The sequence below is a fragment of the Ictidomys tridecemlineatus genome, chromosome 15 (assembly GCF_052094955.1).
Source record: "Ictidomys tridecemlineatus isolate mIctTri1 chromosome 15, mIctTri1.hap1, whole genome shotgun sequence".
NCBI classification, from domain to species: Eukaryota; Metazoa; Chordata; class Mammalia; order Rodentia; family Sciuridae; genus Ictidomys; species Ictidomys tridecemlineatus.
Window position 1 is genome coordinate 59111215 of NC_135491.1, and position 15811 is coordinate 59127025.

The 15811-nt window shown below is 57.1% G+C and overlaps 1 protein-coding gene across 2 annotated transcripts in view; it reads right to left on the bottom strand.

Annotated features, from left to right (window-relative positions):
* Window positions 1-15811, bottom strand: part of Zcchc14 (zinc finger CCHC-type containing 14) — a 59959-nt gene that overhangs the window by 21045 nt on the left and 23103 nt on the right. For both annotated transcript variants that reach the window (XM_078032791.1, XM_005335482.5), the window contains exon 3: window positions 365-438. In XM_078032791.1, the coding sequence (XP_077888917.1) occupies window positions 365-438 (74 nt within the window). The remainder of the gene's footprint in view (window positions 1-364; window positions 439-15811) is intronic.

Sequence of the window (15811 nt, forward strand, 5' to 3'; positions counted from 1 at the left end):
CCGTCGGCTCAAGCTCAGGTCCTCCATGTCCTCCGCCGGGAGCCAAGGCTACGCCCCCAGAGGACAGACTCCTCGCTGGGAGCTTCCCGCCCGACTGCTCCCCAGGGCCCAAGGTTCCCACGACAATGTCCTCCCTTTGCTGAGGGGAGGTGGGGGCACAGAGGGCCAGCTACTGTCCCCATCACACTGTGACAGAGGCAGGACCGCTCGGAGCCCTGCCCGGTGCCCACCTGGTCTCTCCCACTCGCCTGGCCCACCTCACTCAGGATTTGTTCTGGGCTTTTACTCAGGTAAGTGGGTGCCTGCTGGTGGCAAATGTCTTGTTCCTATCCCTGGGAGGAGGGGAAAGAACTTGGCGTCTTACCTCAAAGGAACAGTCCACATTTCTGTCACTGTGTGTGTGTGACAATCCCTTCAGGTCTATCTTTTCAACACTCACTGCAAAAGTAAACAAACACAACAAAAGCACAATTACAAGGTGAAGTGAGAGCTCAGGCGCAGGCCTGCGGGCATCCCCACGGTGGGCATCCCCGCGGTGGGCATCCCCACGGTGGGCATCCCCACGGCGGGCAGCTGGAGCCTCAGACTGCCAACAAGCCTCCCGGCGCCCCGGGCAGGCTGCGTCTCCCATCACCCGCCAGCCCCCAGCAGGCCACCGCCCTGTCCACCCTGTCAGTCCCACCTCAGGAGAAGCGGGTTCCACACCAGCCCAGGGACAGCAGGGGGCGTGTCCCGGGGCCCAGCCACCGGGAGTGAGCGCCACAGCTATCAACTCTCTTGCTTCCTCCCTTTCCAAAGTTTGCTCTCCTCAAAAACAAAGCCATGCCATTCTGTTATGAGCATCATTTCTTTTTTCTTTTTTGGGGAAAGGGGAGTGTTTCAGGGATTGAATACAGGGGTGCTCTGCCACTGAGCTACATCCCCAGTCTCCCCACTTTTTTTTTTGAGACAGGGCCTCACTAAGCTGCTGAGGCTGGCCTCCAACTTGTGCTCCTCCTCTCTCGGCCTCCCAACTGCTTGGAATCACAGGCATGGACATTCCCCGGTTTTGAGCACTACTTCCAGTGACCGTCTGCTCAAGACCCCATGTGCTGGGGCTCCCACTCCCACCCTCCCCCCACGCCTCCTGCTGAAGGCACTCCTGTTTTTCAAGCACCCTTTGAGCTGGTGTTTCCTGGGCATGACAGTCAGAGAATGCGTCCCGCCCCCAGGCAGCTGGGAAAGACCACGCAGAGAAGGCCGATGGGCCGAGCTTTAAGCCCCTTCCCATTAGCTTCTGCCACTGCCGGCCCCGCGGCAGGCTGCTCGGGCACCTACACCCCAGTGCTGGGGAAGTGAGAAAGGAGCCGGTGGCCTGGGGTGCTCGTCCTTCCTGCCTGCTCGTGGCCAGCCCGACTCAGCCAGCTCTGCGGGTGGCGTGCACTGTGGGCCCTGCAGGAGAGTGCACCCCCTCACCACAAGGCCACATCTGAGGGCTGCCCTGCCAGAGGGGCCCAGAGTCCTCACCTGACCCCGACCGCCTCAGGGCACGGGCAGGCTGCAGCGGGGTTTCCCAGAGCAGTGACGGCACCCTGACCGAGCTTTCGGGTCTCTGAGCACCAGGCACCACGTCAGTGAGTCTAAGACACGCAGCCGGCGTCTGTCCTGCCCTGAGCGCCAGCGCGTCCCCACGTGAGCAGAGGAGCCCACTCGGTGTTTGCCTGTAAAGAGGCATTTCAGCCCCAGCCAGAGGGCAGCGGGACTGCTCCCTGGAGCCTGCGGGGGCAGGCTGGAGGCGCTCCACTTCAGACCCGCGGAGGCACTTCCAGGGTGAGGCCGGGCTCCAGAGCACTCGCCTTGCACACCAGCACCAGCACAAGGAAGAGAGGCAGGGTGAAAAAGGCCACGTGAAAACCCTTCTTAACTTAAACTGCAGGTGAGTAACATGAAGATGAATCTGTTTAAAAGACAAGTGAGGGCTGAGGTTGTGGCTCAGTGGCACATGTGAGGCCTTGGGTTTGATCCTCAGCAAATAAACAAACAACATAAAGATACTGCATCCTCACATAGCTAAAAAATATTTTTTAAAGGGCAAATGAGTCGGGTACGGTGCCGCCCGCCTATAATCCCAGCAGCTACGAGGGTGAGGCAGGAAGATGGCGACTTCATAGCCAGCCTCAGCAAAAGAGAAGCACTAAGCAACTCAGTGAGAGTGTCTCCAAATAAAAAACAGAATAGAGCTGGGTGTGGCTCAGTGGTCAAGTGTCCTGGGTTGAATCCTCAGCGCCAAAAAATTAAATATTAAAAAATAAAAGTGCGCGAATACATTAAACTCACGCCTCCCATGCAGTCAACACCCTATCTAAGAGCCCGAAGGCTAGCGTAACTGACCAGGCCAAGCAGGGTGGCCTGGGAATGCACCTCTCACTCCAGGGCCTGGGTCTGCGTGAGCTCTGGATCACTGGCCGCCCACACCTGCTGCTGGCCAGGCTCAGCTGCGCAGGGTCGTCACAGCCTGCCACCAGCAGACAGGGCGGCTGGGGCGAGCCAGCAAGAGCCCCGAGTAGCGGGTGCCATGTGCAGCTGTGGGCACGGCACGGCAGCTCTGACAAGCCCAGGGGTGCCCTCTGACTTATTCTGGTTTACTTCCTTTCTTCAAATGACCCAGAAGGCTTGGTCTTCAAGCCCACACCCAGTCCCCACGCGCTCGTCCAACAGCAGGGTGAGGAGTGAGGAGCAGTCCCCGGTTTAACTGGCAGCAGCTGCACTGACTGTGTTTTTGTTTTCCTTTTTCTTATTTCTTTTGTTCCTGGGATTGAACCCAGTGCAGCTTAACCACTGAGCCACATCCCCAGCCCTTTCCATTTTTTTATTTTGAGAATAAAATAAAAATCAGAATCTCGGTAAGTTGCTCAGGGCCTCACTAAGCTGCCCAGACTGATCTCATACCTGCAATTCTCCTGCCTCAGCTTTCTGAGCCCCGAGGATCACAGACACGCATCGCCGCATCCTGCAAGCTTCACATGTTTAAGTCCACAAAACAGCAGCCTCACGCTCAGTGCCGCAGCACACTGGATGAACCCCACAGCTTAGGCCCGGGGAGACCGCAGGGCTCCTCAGAAGATCGCGCTGAACATGCGCTGAACACGGATTGCCCTAAAATTCAACTGAACGTCCTTTGTGGAGTGGGACAGTCACTTCTGTAGGCTCACAGCCCCACGCTCTGGTGGCTGGTGCTTACCCCTCACCTTGCTGTGCAGCCTACCACGGGGCATCCTGCCTCAGCAGCTGTGCGCCCACCTGAAACACTTGCAGGTGAACCAGACCCACCCACAAACCGAGCTCAATCCACAATGATGGAGGTATCCCGGGTCATGGTCACCTCTGCAGGGTGAATCCCAGATCTGCATGGAGGCGAGGCCCATGAGCATTGCAGGCTACTGTACTGTGCACCTGGACACTGGCCACAGCCCACCGAGAGGAGCTGTGGTACAGGTGCCACGGGCAAGGCCTAGGTCAGGCTGACGAGCTCAGCTCTCTTCCGGGCAGTGGAGCACTCTGACGGCTGGACAGGGGGCAGGCCCTCAGCAACCCGAGGTTTGCAGGGGTGTCAGGGAGTGCAGACCAGGAGTACCCTGTGGTCACTGGCCACATCTGATGAGGCTCAGTGGACTGGGCCACCGGAAGCCTTCCCTGGAGCAGCACCCTGGGGCTGCCAGGGCTCCTCTGAGCACCACGCCCCCTCCCCAGCCTGCTCCACACGTGCATGGTGTCTCCTGCCCACCTTGCTGCCTTCCTCTCACAGTCACTGTTTAATTCTGATCACTTCCACTAGATTCAAATTCAAAACAGCAGTACAGAACGTCCCCACACACACCTGGGCCGCGAGTCCCCAGCGGAGACCTGAGCGGGACTCATCTCACAAGCAGAGCTGAAGGAGGCCCAGCAGCTAGAGCTGGGCAGTGGCCCAGAGCAAGCCCTCAGCCCCAGGCTCAGCTCTCCCCCCAGGCAGCCTGCCCGCCCACAGTCCGTGCAACGTGCTCTTGGGACCACAGTCTTGTCATCATCAGCTGGGTCCCCAGCAAAGGGGCCTGCCTGGGGCGCCCTCCACAGCAAAGCTGGCCTCACAGCACTGACCGGCTCTAGCCCACCTCAGGGAAGCAGCATCGCGTCCACTGGAACTAAATCAGGTGCTGGTGCTTTCCTCTTGCTTTATGGACAAACGTGTTTCAGAAACACCTAACTAATGTGATCTGTAAACCCAGTGCCGGGCTGGGCTGTGGCTCCTTGGCAGAGCGCTTGTCTGGCACGTGCGAGGCACTGGGTCCATTCTCAGCACCGCATATAAATAACTAAAATAAAGGCCTACTGACAATTTTTTAAAAAACTTTAAATAAAATTAATTAATAAATGTTAAAAAAAAAACAAAAAAACATTACTGGGCTAAGGAGGGCAGCAATGGAAGCCGCGAGAGCCCAGACACTGCAGGCTGGTGGGGTCCCCAGGCAGGTCCAGCACGGCCACTCCACCATGCTGGCGAGGCTCGCTGCTTTCCGCCATCCTCCCAGGGGCACTGTATGACCACAGCCTGGTCTTCTGGCCAGAAAAGGACTGCAAGTGCTGGGGCGGCAGCAGCCGGCGGGGTGCGAGTACAAGCGCCTCACGCTCCAGGGAGGCCGCCTCCAGACCTGGATCTGGGGACTGCCACAGGGAGGCCCAGGCCCCCACCAGCAGCACTGCAGACGCCTGGGACACGGCACCAGGGTCCACGGCCCGCCTGGCGTCAGAACAGTCAGATCCAAGCCACCGGAGGGCGGAGCGCCTTCTGCAGGGCGTAAAGGAAAGCCAGCATCTCACGCCTTCACACTTGAGAAGAGCAACGGGATCCACCACCTGGGCGGCCAGAGGCGGGAACTACAGGCAGGACGCCCAAAACTATTATAACGTGCCCAGCAAGCAGGGCAAACACCCGGACCCGAGAACAGGCGGAAAGCCTCAAGACAGCAAGACACAGGAAAATGGTAGAACTGGATCTTTTTCTTTAACTCAGATGGTGGTGGGAATAATGAGCAGCAAACAGACCAGATCCAGGACACAGGCTAAAGGTGAAGGGGAGTAGGACCCTCTCACTGCTGAGAAGCTCACTTCCACCACGGGGAAGGGAACCAGGGTGGGCCTGAGGCCAAGAACTAGGTGGGATGCATCCCTACGCACACGCGCGTGCACACACACATGCACACACACTCGCTCTGCCTGCAGCCTGGAGCAGCCCTTCCACTGCAGTGGCACACCAGAGCTGGCAGAAGGGCCCGGAATACCTTGCACACCAGAAAGCAAGAAGTACCCAAAGAAGGACAGAACAGGCTAAAAAGACACTATGCTTAAAAAGTCAGCTTGCAGGGGTTCCCACAGTCCAACTTGGGAAAGCATCCACAGGGAAGGGAAACCCAACAGGCAGTGCAGGCTACAACCTTCTGAACTCGACAGAAGTCCTAAAACAGGCAGATGAACCCGCCAGTGTGGACCCACCACTACGAGGCAGATGAACCCGCCAGTGTGGCCCACACCAGGCACCTCCACTGTTCCTTCTGTGTGGTTGATGCTGAGAGCAGAGGTGCACCAGCTCCTCCAGGCTGACTGTGACCCTGGTCACCCCCCAGCAGCCAATCCCTCAGACCTGTAGGAATTTTTTGGTGTGGGTTTAACTGGATTTTTCTCTGATGCTTTATTTCCACAAAGTCCTCCAAGCCACAGTGTGTAGGCTAGGGGACCTGGGATCATGTCCACTGGGAAGACAGGTGGACTGAGCCCGGTGAGAGGCCCAGCATATCACTGGCACCTTGGGGACATTAGGTGTGGCTGTTCAGATGCCGAAACTTAATGATTGTTATACAAAACTTACTTTTTCCAAAAGTTACAGTTAATTACTGATGATGTTTGGAAATCGATCTATTGTAAAAATACTTAGGGATTAGTTACTTCAAACATCAAAAGTCTACATTTTACGTTTTCTTTTTTTTTTGGGGGGGGGGGACAGGTTTGAACTCAGGGGGCACTGACCACTGAGCCACATTCCCCAGCCCTGTTTTGCATTTTATTTTGAGACAGGGTCTTGCTGAGTTGCTTAGGTCCTCACTGTTGCTGATGCTGGCTTTGAACTTGCCATCCTCCATCCTCAACCTCTCACGTTGCTAGGAATACAGGCGTGTGCCACCATGCCCAGTGACATTATCTTCCTTATAACTGAAATAATTTAGATAACAAGGATCACCCCAGACCAAACTTTCCCACTTTGGTACAGTCTGAAAGGTATGAAAGTATTTCATGTTCTTAAAGGTTTTAAAAATACAGTAGGGATGTGACTGAAGCCATGATACACCCCTGTAATCCCAGACTCGGGAGGCTGAGACAGGAGGATGGAGAGTTCAAAGCCAGCTTCGGCAACAGCAAGGAGCTAAGCAACTCAATGAAACCCTGAATCATCTCTAAATAAAATGCAAAATAGGGCTGAGGATGTGGTTCAGTGGGTGAGTGCCCCTGTTCAATCCCTGGTACCAAAAAACAAACAAACAACAACAACAACAACAACAAAAACAGAATATGTGACTGAGTCCTAAAAGATCCACAAAGAGCAAAGACCTACTACCTTTCCTTCTCAGAAAGACCTGTCAACTGCCAAGTCAGAGCACCGAGGGAGGCCAGGGACCAACTCTGCTCCCCCAAGGCTGGCAAACCCACGCTCCACGAGGACCACGGGAGCAGCTCCACGCTTAGAATAGTGGAAATGCTGTCTCAGACTCAAGGGGAAGACTCAGACAGCAGAGGAAGGAGAGACACCAGAAAGAGTGCTTCAGGCAGACCCTGGAGGAGGTGTGCACTCCCTCCCGCACAGACGGGGAGGCCCGCCCGCTGCCCGCCAGCCAGCCATATTCTGGCCAAGAGAAGGCAGCGACGGCGAGGCCAAGTCTTGCGTGAGTGGGGCAGAGCTCACCCTTTATCCCATGGGTCTTGTTTTCCATCTTTTAGTTTGGGGCGAATTTCACATCCAGCAAATGCAAACGCCCTAAGAGTACAATTCAGGAAGTCTGGGGCAAAGGTCCGCCTAGAGCCAGGTCTCCCCTGCAGCTGGCAGGACAGCAGCCTCAAGCACTCCACTCCAACAACACAGGTGACCGTCCCCTCCCAGCCCAGTTCCACAAAGCATCGGCCACACTGCAGTCTGCTCGTGTGTGGCCTCTCCTACTCCGGCTGCATCTCGCCTGGGGTGAGCTGAGCCTTCAAACTCGAGGACTGGTGGGGGCGCACACTTCACTTCTCTGGAATGGCCCCTGGGATTCCGACTCCAGGAGCAAAGGAGCCCCAGGGGCTGGGCCTGACTGGGCTGGCACACTGGGCAAGCGCGTCCTGCTTTATAAGAAAGCCTCCAGCCGTTGTAAATGCCTGCATCCTCCTGCTCCCCAGGTTCACATCAAGTTCCTGGTGTTGCTGGCCAGGTGCCTGCTGCTCCCTTGGTCATTTCTGTGGAAGTGACCATGCAGCACTGAGGCCTTAGTGGGCACTTCCCTGATGGCTAAGGACGCTCCTTAGCTCTTACTTCAAGATCACCCTCTGACTGTCGTGGACAGAACTGTGTTGTGTCTAGGTCAACTGCACGGCTACCTGTGTCCCCAGCACGGCTACCTGTGTCCCCTGCTGGCCTGACCACTCTCTGTCGGCCTGCAGACAGCCTCACCAGACACTCCCTGTGGTCACACCCACCCACCACCTTCCTGACCGCCACTCGGGCCTTCCCGACACCCTCTGGGCTCTGGCGCAAGCTGCCCTGTCTGCACCCCACACTCCCTCTTCCACTGCACCCACCTGGGTGGCATGGAAGCCCCCCTGTGCTTAAGAAGTTCTGCAGACAGTCTCAATGGCAAAACCTTACCAGCCTCTGGGCAAGCCTGAAAATGGTCACTGTGCCTTCAGGCATGACTGATAATTTACTTATAGAATTTTGGAATCAAAGTCATGTTCACTGTGAACTGGGAAAGTTCCCACGGTCCTGCGGCGTCCCACCCACTGTGGGTCTGGTGCTGGCTCCATGCACCCAGCAGGGGCCTCTGAGCTCCCCTCTGCCACATCCCACCTCCTCTTTCCTGTGGACTGGCCAGACAGGGGGGTCCTTTCCTTGGGATTCCTGCTGAAGAGGGGTCTCCCTTGCTGGACCTGCTGCTGCAGTGTCTCCTGTCCTGTCCTCTAACACCCTGGGCGAGCGTGGCCTCCTGACTCCGTCAGGATTTGGCTATCCTGCAATCACATGCAGGTCCTGGGAGTTGCTCCTCATTCCCCAGGGGTTCCTTGATTCCTGGGGTACGGCACTGGGAGGGCCCCAGGGGATCCCAAGTATGGTGTCCATCCAAAGGCAGCTGTGCTTCTGCGCCCAGGGCTGCTCCCTCTGTGGGGCTGCAGCTTTGCCTCCCTGTGCAGCTGTCAGTGTTTGCACGTGGCCTGGGACTCGCTGCAGCCACAGAAGGGGCACGAGGGCAGTGTGTGGTCCGCAGCCAAGCTGAGGAGGCGTCCGGCTCCCACTCTCCCTCCTCCCACCGTGAGGAAAGCCTGCTCTGGCTAGGCCCTGGTTTAAGGAGGACAAACCACCCTGGCTGCCACAGTCCAAGACCAAGACCGATGAGGAAGATGGCATCGTGTTTGCCATGACACCGCTAGGTATTCCCTCTCAGCAGAAGCTGACCAGTGCAGTCCACTCGCATTCTACCCAGGTGTGGCCCGGGCGTCTTCCCGGGCTACCCGAAATCCTTTCTCTGGCACTGGACACACTTTCATTTCCCTGTGAAGGTCAGAGGATGCCGGGTGGAGGAAGGGAGGACACAGGTGGGGGGCGATGAGGGGAATCAGAGCAGGCAGCCCCACTGCAGGGAGAGGCCAGGCAGCAGGCAAAGCCAGAGTCCTTGGGGGCCGCCTGCGGGACAGGAACCCCACCCAGAAAAGGCGCAAGGCCTCTCTCCCCAGCATGCTGGGGAGTTGAGCACACCCAACAGCCCCAGGAGGGGTCCAAACCAAGCAGCCTGGGCCCTTCCTGCATTCAGTGTCCAGGAGGACCTGGTTCTAAGCCCATGGTACCCTCTGTGCTGCGAGAGAAGCACACTGCTGCCCCCATGGCTGTGCGTGTGAGATACGGAAGACTGACCCCAGTGCATGGTGCATGCTGGACAAGTGCTCTGTTACTGAGCTGCACCCCAGCCCTTTTTATTTTAGACAGAGTCTCACTGAGTTGTTGAGGCTGGCCTGAGGAACTTGTGATCCTCCTGCACCAGCCTCCCAGGTAGCTGGGATTATAGTTGTGCGCTACCATTCCTAAAGGCCTGGTATCAAGATAGACCCTAGACCTAGACGTGGTTCTTGAAAGAGAATGTTACAGAAAGCCAATGTGTACCAGCTTGAAGGATGAGCGAGGCAGGCCATCCCAGAAATCCTGCACTCACACGCTTCCAGGCACGAGCAGATGGAAATGACAGGTGACCGTCCCCTCCCAGCCCAGTTCCACAAAGCATCGGCCACACTGCAGTCTGCTCGTGTGGAAGGTCGGAAGCCAGCCTGTCTGCAAAGGCTCCGCGGACAGAGGGATCATCACAATATCCACAGTCCCTCTTAGGAACTGTCAGGGAGGACGAGTGGGCACACAGGACATGCTGGGGGGAGGGGCGGGGAGAGAAGGCCAAGGGCACCATAACCCAGCCGCACAGGCATTCCTGAAGGTCTAGCCAGGGCACACTGGCCGCAAGTCAGACACAGGAACCAGGGCCAGCTCTCCATTTCAGCCCAGGGGTCTTTCAGCAGATGATGCTGTCGCCTAAGGGTCTGCTCTTGTAAATCTCTTCACTAAGATTTTCAAGAGCAGACGTCACACTGGGGCTCGGGGAGGATGGCACCTGTAGACAAGGAGTCTCTCTGAACACTTCCCCGACACTGAGAGGTGGCAGCCTTCTCCAGATGTGTCCTTCAGGGGCTTCCAATGTGCTAGGGTTTAGGTGTGAGGTGTCAGAAGCCCACATGAGAGACAACAAGAACGTTCAGAGATGAAACAGCTGGCTTAGGAGAGCCTTCACTTAACCAGTCATAACTTGGACCCTGAACGACGGAGTCAACTGACTGGGAACTGAACCTCTGAGACCATGAACCCCAGATAAACTTTCCTTCCTTTACGTTGTACTCGTCAGGTCTTTTTGGTCATAGCAGCGAAAAATCTGACCAAAACAGAAATTCGTACCAAGAAGTGAGGTTGCTGCTGTGACTAACCTGACCATGTGTTCAGAAGTTTCTGGAATTTCTGGGAGGAATTTTAAAAAGTTGAGAAATGCAAGCTAGAAAAGCTTCTGATTGTGGTAAGGTGAACTTAGTGGGCAATTCTGGTGGGAGCTCAGAAGATGTGAATGCCAACAGGACTGTGGACAATAAAGACTGGGCTCATGAGGTTTCAGTGAAGGAAGACTATTGGAAACTGGACTAAAGGCCATTCATGCTACGTTTTAGCTAAGAAGTTGTCTAGATTTTGCCCATGTCCCAAGACTTTCTCTGAGGCTGAATTTAAAGGTGAGCATTAGTTGATCTGGTACAGGAAACTTCAAGGCAGCATAGCATTCAGGTGATGGTATGAGTATTGCTGGCAGCTCTCAGCCAAGTTTGCTGTGATAGCCAAAAGTCATAAACAGCCAGGGACAGTGGCACACACCTGTAATTCCAGCACCTTGGGAGGCTGAGGCAGGAGGATTCTGAGTACAAAACCAGGCGCAGCAATTTAGCAAAGCCTTAAGCAACCTAGGAAGACCCTGTCTCAAAATAAAAATTGAAAAGGGCTGGGTTAAGCACCCCTGGGTTCAATCCCTGGTATTAAAAAAAAAAAAAAAAAGTTTGGGGGGGGGGGCAAAAAAACAAAGTAGGAAGATTTGAAAATTTTGAAGTTTGGCCAGAAAAGTGAGTCTAAGAAAGTTGTGATTGTTGAAGACTTTACAGCCACTAAAAGATGCTAAATACTTTACCCAGAGACAACAGGCAAGATGGCTTGAGGTCGTCTCAGGAACTGGTAATGCCACACTCATCTCGGGCTTGAGAGGAGACCAGTGGCACGCTGCTGTCTCCCTGTGCTCAGCTCCCCAGGAGCGCAGGGGCTGCTCAGCCACGGCCCCAGGAAGACCTCGGCATCACCACGTGGGTTTGGTTTGGCAGGATCGGAGGATGCTGGGGTCGGGAGTCATGAGGCTTCCACTGGGATTTCAAAGGAAGGCCTGAGAGGCAGGCAGAGCGAGGAGGCTGGAGTCTCTGCAGCCCCGAGGGGTGTGAAGAGGTGAAGGAACCTGAAGCTGCCCGGAGACCCTGAGACAGGAGATGCCAGGAACAGGGAAGCCCACGGAGGGAAGCTGCGGGAAGGCAGTGGACCAGCCGGGACCCGGGTCGCGGGGACAGAGACAGCACAAAGTGCCCCTCCCCAGCACCCCCCACTCAGGGCTGTCACACGTGGGTGCGGACACTGCTCCCAAAGCCCTCCGGAAGCCTCCTGGAAGCCAGTTTCACTGAAAACCCAAAGTATCCTGAGAAGTGTCCCTGAAGACTGCCCCGAAACCTCGTCCCTCTCCCACTTCCACGTGGTGGGCCGTGGGAGTCGGCAGGCCAGCTCTTCGCCGCCCTCACTATGCACCGAGGAGACCGACCCATCCTCGTGCGTCTTGCCTGGACACTCCAGGTCCCACCCAAGCCCTGCATGGCGCACTTGGCGTCTTGCCATCCCGCAGCCTGCACTGACTGGGGGCTCGGTTTTCCAGAGATGGCGGGAGAAGCCACGGAGGTCCACAGTGTGAAGAGAAAGTGACAAGTCACCCTGAGGGGCATCGGGCAACTGCCTTCTCCCCACACGCGGCCAGAGACACGGTCTGGACTCCGGGCCTCAGCAACGTCACTTAGCTGTTAGCAGGACAAACGTTCTACTCAGTACTTGTAAGTACTAGGCACAGTGTCAGCCAGAAGGGAGACAAAGTCGGAAGGTCCCCAGAAGCAAGGCCTACCCTGACTTCAAAGAGAAGGGCCTGCTGGGGGCCAGGGGCACAGGGCCAGGCCAGGGCAGGACATGAACACGAGAGGCAAGTGTCACACAGGAGGCGACTGGGACGGGAAATGAGAGGGAGACAGGCAGCAGTGTGGTGGCACGCAGGCTGCAGCTAGCCCGGGACCTGCCCCAGGTCCTCCCTGCACGTGGCCTCGGGCACTGCCACCTCACCTAAACAGAAGGCACACTGCTCCCTCCTCCCAGGACTGAGGCCCAGACGTGCACGCAGGGTTCCAGCTGCAGGCAGGGGCTGCCATGCTTCAGAGGTGGCCTGGTCCCTTTGGAGAGGAGCTGGGTGGGACAGGAGAGCCCGCAGGCGGCAGGCGTGAAGGAGGCAGGGAAAGGAGCCAGCAGCCTGTGGGGCAGACCCGCCAGGTCTCCTGAGGACGGGACCCCCAGGCAGGGGAGCCAAGCTGCCCGAGGGCCAAGCGCGGCAGCGGTCACGAGCACTGCCCACTCCTCCATGCAGTGCTGGAGGTCTCAGCTGGACTCCAGGCCCCAGCGTTCTGAGACAAGACCACTCAGAGGGGCTGGGAGGGCAGAGGGGAGCTCAGGGCCCCTCCACCCGGGGTAGACAGGAGTGCCGGGAGAAAGCCGAGGGCCAAAGGAAGGGCAGGCACAGGCTTTCAGGAAACCAGGGGCACAGGCACGTGGGGGAGCAGAGTTAGGGGAGGTCGCAATGTCAGGTGAAGACCCTCCAGGTGTGTCCACCAGGAGCTGCTCCGGCTCGCCCTGAGGCAGCGCCACATCCCGGTGTGGGGTGGGCACGTTGGGCCCCAGCCCTCTGGGGTTGGTGAAACCACACGGTGGAGAAGACCCCACGGAGCCAAGGTACAGCTCAAAGAACAGGAGGGACTTTGCTTGCTATCTACCACATGAAAGAGTGAGTTTTGACCTTGTGCAGCCAATATCCCCTGCCCTAAGAGAAAACACCCTGCAGGACAACCAAGCAGGGCCCACGACGTCGGCCACTTGTCATGTGTAAGGAGTCCACCTACAGTCACTGACCAAAACAGAAAAGCTCAAGAGAAAAGCAGTCTCCGTCCAGGGACACGGAGCCCAGACGACCCAGCTGCTGAAGGTAGCAGGCCAGAGCTTGAAAGCGGCTATTATAACTACCTTCAAGAATCCAGAAAGTTTAAACAGTGTTACAATAAAGAAATGGATGGGAAGTGGCTCAGCCTGGCACGTGTGGAGCCCTGGGTGTGATCCTCAGCGCCACATAAAAGTAAGCAAACACAGGTAAAAAGAGTTCAAGAAAGAAAAAGACAGGCTCTCGGCGAGGAGCAAAGCTCCATGAAAAGCACCCAACAGAAACTCTAGACTGAAGAGCACAGCAACCGCGTGACCCTACCAGGCCAGCAGCGCGCCTCCAGGGTGGACGGCTGGGAAGGCAGCAGGCCGCAGGGTCTGAGAGGCGCCGCCAGCTCCTCACACCTGGAACCGGAGCCTCGGTGAAGAGGGGAGCCGAACGAGCCAGCAGGATTTCAGGATGGCTGAAAGCTCCCCCAAGTCAGTGAGAGGCAAGAAGGAATGAGGACAAGAAAACACTCTGGGGATGCTGGAGGCAAGCTGGACAGGGACGCGGCAGCGGCAGGGAAAGAGCACGTGGCCGTCGCCACCAGCAGAGCTCGACAGAGGCGGAGGAGAGCGGGACACCCACAGGAGGTCTAGACTCCCCACCCAGCATCTCGCCCTCGGCCCAAATGAAGTCACAGAACAGAGACCATCTTAAGTAAGTGAGCACTGGAGGGCCAGGCCAGCCAGCTGCAGGGACGAGCACTCAGTGAGCTGTGGCTCTGCAGCGGGCGCTGGTTGCCAGTGGGTGCCATCTCCGTGGCGAGAAGCCAAGGGGAAGGGAGCGTGGAGCACAGCTTTCCTGTGGCCCGGCTCTCGTCTGTGACGTGGGACGACAACCTCCTCAGGGACTGCTGCTAGAAACAATGTGTGGTCAGGGTGCCAGGTGATGAGAAAGGTCCCGGAGCCAGCAGGGTGGCACCTGGAACCTGGGACCCGGCCAAAGCTCCCTGCTCTGCCACAGGGAGGGCGTCCCAAGGTCTGACCTAAGTGAAGCCTGTCACTTTAGACTTCCAAAGAGGCAGAGAGAAACCCAAACACAAGAAGACACAGAGAAGACGGGAGGAGGGTCAGCAGTGAGCTGCAGCCCTGGGGCAGCGAGGAAGACCGCGAGGGTGACTCAGGATGCCAGGTTCTGCCGGCCAGGACCTGGGGCTGCAGGGGGGATGCTGTGGAGTCCAGCAGCTCCGAGCACTTCTGTGGAGGGACACGAGGGCCTCATGACATCAGCCTCCAGCTCCTGCCCTGCCACAGCTGGAGTCGGGACTGGCTTTTCCCAAGGTCCCTGCCTTTTGGCACCAAAGTATCAACACAGCAGTCATATTTTGAAACTATATATCTTTTTTTTTTTTTAGTTGTAGATGGACACAAGGCTTTTATTTTATTTATTTCTTTGTTTGTTTATAGTGGTGCTGAAGACGGAACCCAGGCCTAACAAGCTCTGCCACTGAGCCACACGCCAGCAGGAAAACGATGTATCTTTTAAAAACCCAACTACAGTACACAAGCAGCCACCCTCCGACCCCAGCCGCGCCCTGGGCTCCCAGGCTGCACTGCTGGCGGGCAGAGGCGGGCAGAGGCGGGCAGAGGCAGCCCTCCAGGCGGCCCGTGTCCTGCAAGATGCGCAGGAGAAGGCAGAGCCAGTGCAGTGCTCCCGTGCTGCCGGTGACTCTCCATGCCGGCTCTGGAGAGCCACTCCATCACCAGGATGAGGAGACACAGGAGACTCGGCCAAGGGTCACAGTCTCTCAGGAGGACAGCAACTCAGACGACGGTGACCAAAGGGCTAGGACGTGGCTCAGGGGCAGAGCAGCTGCCTAGCACACGTAAGACGCTGCATTTCCCCAGCACCACAGGAAAGTGAGTGAAAGGCAAAACCAGACCACACAGCCGCACAGGACTCCCAGGACAGGTCCACCGCCTCACAAGGCTGCCACAGGCCACTGCCCACGCCCCATGATGCACTCACACTACAGAACATGGACAGGAGCTGCTTCTCCCCTGAGCTGACCAGGCCGAGACCAAGGCAGAACAGCTCCATGACCAGGTGGGCACAGGGCTCTGTGGAAGCGCACGCTTACCACGCTGCTGTGAGATGAGACCCAGGGACCAAGGAAGCAGAGAAGGAAGTGCGCAGCCTGGCCCCCACAGCTGGCCATGCACAGGAGACAAACATGTTTACAAACGGCAAGAGGGACCCTGCCCGTCACAGCAGGGCCACAGGACCCAATCAGGACACGCCTCCTCATGCCCCTGGGCGTGATTCTGTCTTGTCTGGTGACCGCGGCCCAGGACAAGCCCTGTGGTTGGGCTGTTCAGTTCTGGTGGAGAGGAATGGAGAGGTGGAAGTTCTGTCTTTCTTGGGAAGTATTTATCCTTACAGTAGTGGTTCCTGTTTTATTAAAAAATTGAAACCAAGGCCGGAGGCATGAAGGTCATTCCAGGTTAGCTAAATGGAGAAAGTAAGATGGACGTGTCTCTTTCCCAGATGGCTCCGCGACCGGAGCCCGCTGCAACGGCGTCGGCAACAGCCTGGAGAAGGCGCTGCACACCTCAGCACATTCCACGGAGGAGGCGCTGCCCAAGAGGCCTGTGGGGAAGCACGGCAAAGGTGGGTCACCTGGGCTCCTGCGGGCAGGGGCGCGGGCGCTGGGTGGT